The sequence below is a fragment of the Cottoperca gobio genome, chromosome 16 (assembly GCF_900634415.1).
Source record: "Cottoperca gobio chromosome 16, fCotGob3.1, whole genome shotgun sequence".
Lineage (NCBI taxonomy): Eukaryota > Metazoa > Chordata > Actinopteri > Perciformes > Bovichtidae > Cottoperca > Cottoperca gobio.
The window spans coordinates 221295-226322 of record NC_041370.1 but is presented as its reverse complement, the minus strand read 5'-3'; the positions used below and the strand labels follow the sequence as shown (position 1 = coordinate 226322).

Below are 5028 nucleotides of genomic sequence, written 5' to 3'. Positions count from 1 at the left end.
TGAGAGTCAGAATGAGAGTCAGAATGAGAGTCAGAGTGAGAGTCAGAATGAGAGTCAGAGTGAGAGTCAGAATGAGAGTCAGAGTGAGAGTCAGAATGAGAGTCAGAGTGAGAGTCAGAATCAGAGTCAGAATGAGAGTCAGAATGAGAGTCAGAGTGAGAGTCAGAATGAGAGTCAGAATGAGAGTCAGAGTGAGTCAGAGTGAGAGTAATAATTAATAATAATAATCCTACAAATATCCAGAGTTAACAAAAGTTTGATGACTAAACAGATTAAACACGAAACAATTTAGGATATAAAACATTTTAATTGCAAAAGATCTGTCTATTTCTTAATGTTTTATTAAGTCCGACAGCGTTCCATTAAAACAACAAAACAACACTGGCTTGTTTCTGTTCGTTTACAGTCCCAAATATAATCCCATATCTAAAAATAAATACAAAAATAAATACGGGTCAGTCAGTCACAGCTGCCGTCTGATTGGTCGAGTAGAGCGGCGTCAGGTGGACAGGAAGTTGTCCCGGCTGCCGAACACACTGGAGCTGCTGGCGCTGACGCCTCCGACGGCGGACAGGTAGGAATGATGGAGGATCGGCAGCTGCACGGACAGACGGCGCTGCACGCTGAGAGACACCACAGGGACGGAATTAAACTACATACTAGTATATATTATATATATATATATATATATATATATATTATATATATATATATATATATATATATAATATATATTTAAAAAATATATAAAAAAAAATACATATAAAAATATATATATATAAATAAATATATATATAACACTGATGGTTGCATCATGTCTCCTTCAACACGTTTGTGCAAGAAGCAACCGAAATTTGAAATGTTATTTTTTTACTATATTTAGTGTTTAAACCCACTGGATTACTTATTACTGCATATTAAATGCACTTTAATAAGCAGTAAAACACAGAAGTCACACTTCTATCACATGTTGGTGTTTGTGCATAATTTCCGTGAACACAAACTATATTTTCCTGATTAAACTCACGTAATTTTACTTATTAAGAAACATTTTCAATGCAGGACTTTACTTGCAGTGGAGTATTTGTACAGTGTGGTATTAGTACTTTCACTCGGTAAAGGATCAGTTTGTTGTGGACTCACTGCTCAGGAGAGTTGATGCTGTCTAGACTTGAAGGTTTCCTCTCTGAGTTTCTGTCCTCAGAACAGACCTGAGCTGCGTGAGTCCACCTCACAGCCCGGACTTTACCTGCAGGCACATAATACAGATTATAATCAGGGAGTAAGGCTTGTTTCATATTTTTTCTGATGGCTAGTAGTTCCCCTCTGCTTCCACATTTTGTGCTAAACTAAGCTAAACACATGGTGAACTTATAGAGAATAAACTGATGTTGATCAGAATTATGTACTTGTTGTGTCACAAGTCAGTGTCGGGAGGGATCACTGAACGGGCCTGCAGGGCAGGGGCCCAAAGAGTCAGGGGCCCAAAGAGTCAGGGGATCAAAGAGTCAGGGGCCTAAAGAGTCAGGGGCCTAAAGAGTCAGGGGCCTAAAGAGTCAGGGGCCCAAAGTGTCTATACAACATGTAACTAAAGTGATGTTAGTTCAGTTTACCGCTTCTTGGTCCTCTGGACATGTGATGCTTCGGCTCAGGATCAGGTGACTCAGACATTTCAGAGAGTTGCATCGTGATGGATTCTATTTCTACATCGAGCTGCAGGGAACACAACAAACACTGCAGCATTAATCAGTGCACACACACATCAGTCAGGGGATGTTCCTGCAGCCTCACCTGAGCAGTTTGACTCTTCAGCTGCTGGTTTAACCTGCTCAGCGTCTTCTTCTCCTCGTCTTCTCCCTCTGCAGCTTCAAACTCCTGCTGCAGCTCCGACTCCTGCTGCAGCTCCGACTCCTGCTGCAGCTCCGACTCCTGCGGCAGCTCCGACTCCTGCTGCATCTCCAACTCCTGCTGCAGCTTGCTGCCATTCAGACACATGTACAAGAACTGCAAAGAAATGAAACCACAGTAAACAAGAGGAGAGGGTTCTCGCTGAGAGGGAAGACTTGGAGTTAAGATGAGACACTTCTGAGAGCTTGTGTTTGTAACAGTGTGTGTAGATTTAACCTCTCCACAGCTACATTACATAACGCCTCATGTACATATTAAACACTTGTAATATAAACTTGTGTTGATGTGAGTCATGAAGTGGGGAAGCTTCATGATATCTGTTAGTTACATGTTTGACCCTGTTCACCTGTAGTGTGTACAACATGTTTGACCCTGTTCACCTGTAGTGTGTACAACATGTATGACTCTGTTCACCTGTAGTGTGTACAACATGTATGACTCTGTTCACCTGTAGTGTGTACAACATGTATGACCCTGTTCACCTGTAGTGTGTACAACATGTATGACCCTGTTCACCTGTAGTGTGTACAACATGTATGACCCTGTTCACCTGTAGTGTGTACAACATGTATGACTCTGTTCACCTGTAGTGTGTACAACATGTATGACCCTGTTCACCTGTAGTGTGTACAACATGTATGACTCTGTTCACCTGTAGTGTGTACAACATGTATGACCCTGTTCACCTGTAGTGTGTACAACATGTATGACTCTGTTCACCTGTAGTGTGTACAACATGTATGACTCTGTTCACCTGTAGTGTGTACAACATGTATGACTCTGTTCACCTGTAGTGTGTACAACATGTATGACTCTGTTCACCTGTAGTGTGTACAACATGTATGAATGTTACAATACATATCTTTAAAGGAAGTTTTTCTTAAAGTCTCCAGAAAGAGACTAACAGTAGATTGAGCGTCACGCTGACCTTTGGTCCGAACATGCAGCTCAGGGTGAAGATGTTACAGCAGAGGATGAGGGCACTGGTCAGACAGAAGTGAAGAGGAGGATTGTGGGAGGTCAGCAGGGATCCTGCAGCTCCTGCAACACTGAACAGCGTCACAGAGAACACGCTGAGCGTCAGGAGCTTATTGCTGACTGCAGGAGGATCCAGCTGCACAGACCTGATGCTCCAGGACACAAAACACCCCAGACCCTGAAGGGAAAACACAACATCTCGTTTCAACCTCAACACACTGTTTATGTTTGAAGAAGTTCTTATGTGGAGTGTGCGTTTAATTAGTAATATATAATATATATATTATCAGAGTAATATATATATTATATATATTATCAGAGTAATATATATACATATATATATATATATTATATATTACTCTGATATTATATATATATATATATATATATATATATATGTATTATCAGAGTAATATAATATATATATAATGTGGCCTGGTGGCCGGGTTTGCCACGGAGCCCGGTCAGGCACAGCCCGAAGAAGCTACGTGGTGTCTCCCATCCATCCATCCTGTGGGACCACCGCTCATGGGAAAAACCGCTGGGGTCGGGTGCGCTGTCACACGGGTGGCAGTGATGGTCAGGGACCTCGACGGACCAGACCCGTGCAGCAGAGGCTGCCCTCTCTCAAATCAAATCAAATCAAATTTATTTGTATAGCCCAATATCACAAATTATACATTTGTCTCAGTGTGCTTTACAGACTGTACAGGATACGACATCCTCTGTCCTTAGACCCTCTGTCCTCAGACCCTCTGTCCTCAGACCCTCTGTCCTCAGACCCTCTGTCCTCAGACCCTCGCATCGCACAAGGAAAAACTTCCTAAAAGAAACCCCAAAATTAAAGGGGGAAAATGGAAGAAACCTCAGGGAGAGACTGAGGAGGGATCCCTCTCCCAGGACGGACAGACGTGCAGTAGATGTCGTGTGTACAGGATAAACAACATAGTACAAATACAACATTTGACAGAAATTATGTTGTGTTGAAAAAGAGAAAGTTTGGATGAATCCAGGAAAATGTCAAAAAGGCTTCCCGGTGTCCAGCAGGACCAGGGCAGCAGGCGCAGCCACGATTCATGATCCTGACGTAAACTTTATCAGTGGCAACCTGCCACATGAGAGACAGACACTCCGGGGATGATACTCTCTGTGGGGGAAGGAGCCGGAACTAGTGCGAGAGGTGGATTGCTACCAGTTGGATCTGGTGGGGCTTACCTCTATGCACAGTCTTGGCTCCGGAACCGTACTCCTGGATAGGGGTTGGACTCTATTCTTCTCCGGAGTTGCCCAAGGTGTGAGGCGTCGGGCCGGGGTGGGGATACTCACTAGCCCCCGGCTGAGCGCCGCTACGTTGGAGTTTACCCCGGTGGACGAGAGGGTTATGGGGGGGAAAACTCTGACTGTTGTTTGTGCCTATGCCCCAAACCGCAGTTCTGAGTATTCGGCCTTCTTGGAGACCCTGAATGGAGCCCTGCAGGGGGCTCCAGTAGGAGACTCCGTAGTCTTGTTGGGAGACTTCAACGCACACGTGGGAAACGATGGAGACACCTGGAGAGGCGTGATTGGGAGGAAGGGCCTCCCTGATCTAAACCCGAACGGTCGTTTGTTGTTGGACTTCTGTGCTAGTCATGGAATGGCCATAACAAACACCATGTTCGAACATAAGGATGCTCATAAGTGCACGTGGTACCAGAGCACCCTAGGCCAAAGGTCAATGATCGTTTTTGTAATTGTATCATCTGATCTGAGGCCGCATGTTTTGGACACTCGGGTGAAGAGAGGGGCGGAGCTGTCGACTGATCACCATCTGGTGGTGAGTTGGATCAAGGGGTGTGGAAGACTCTGGACAGACCTGGTAAACCAAAACGGGTAGTGTGGGTGAACTGGGAACGTCTGGAGGAAGCCCCTGTCCTGGGGATCTTCAACTCACACCTCCGGCGGAGCTTTTCAGACATCCCTGTGGAGGTTGGGGGCATTGAACCTGAGTAGGCGATGCTCAAAACCTCTATTGCTGAAGCTGCGGTGATGAGCTGTGGTCTCAAGGTCTTAGGTGCCTCAAGGGGCCGTCCGACTGAAGAAGGAGTCCTTCCGGGTTATGTTATCCGGGAGGACTCCGGAAACAGTTGCAGGGTATGGAAGGAC

The 5028-nt window shown here is 45.0% G+C and overlaps 1 protein-coding gene across 1 annotated transcript in view; it reads right to left on the bottom strand.

Annotated features, from left to right (window-relative positions):
* Nucleotides 1–362: 362 nt before the first annotated feature.
* LOC115021579 (gamma-aminobutyric acid type B receptor subunit 2-like) overlaps nucleotides 363–5028 on the bottom strand; it is a 24676-nt gene continuing 20010 nt past the window's right edge. Inside the window, exons 15-19 of the mRNA XM_029452098.1 lie at nucleotides 2837–3064; nucleotides 1792–2004; nucleotides 1614–1713; nucleotides 1144–1249; nucleotides 363–623 (exon numbers count right to left, since the gene is read on the bottom strand). Coding sequence (XP_029307958.1) covers nucleotides 500–623; nucleotides 1144–1249; nucleotides 1614–1713; nucleotides 1792–2004; nucleotides 2837–3064 — 771 coding nt within the window. The 3' untranslated portion in view covers nucleotides 363–499. The remainder of the gene's footprint in view (nucleotides 624–1143; nucleotides 1250–1613; nucleotides 1714–1791; nucleotides 2005–2836; nucleotides 3065–5028) is intronic.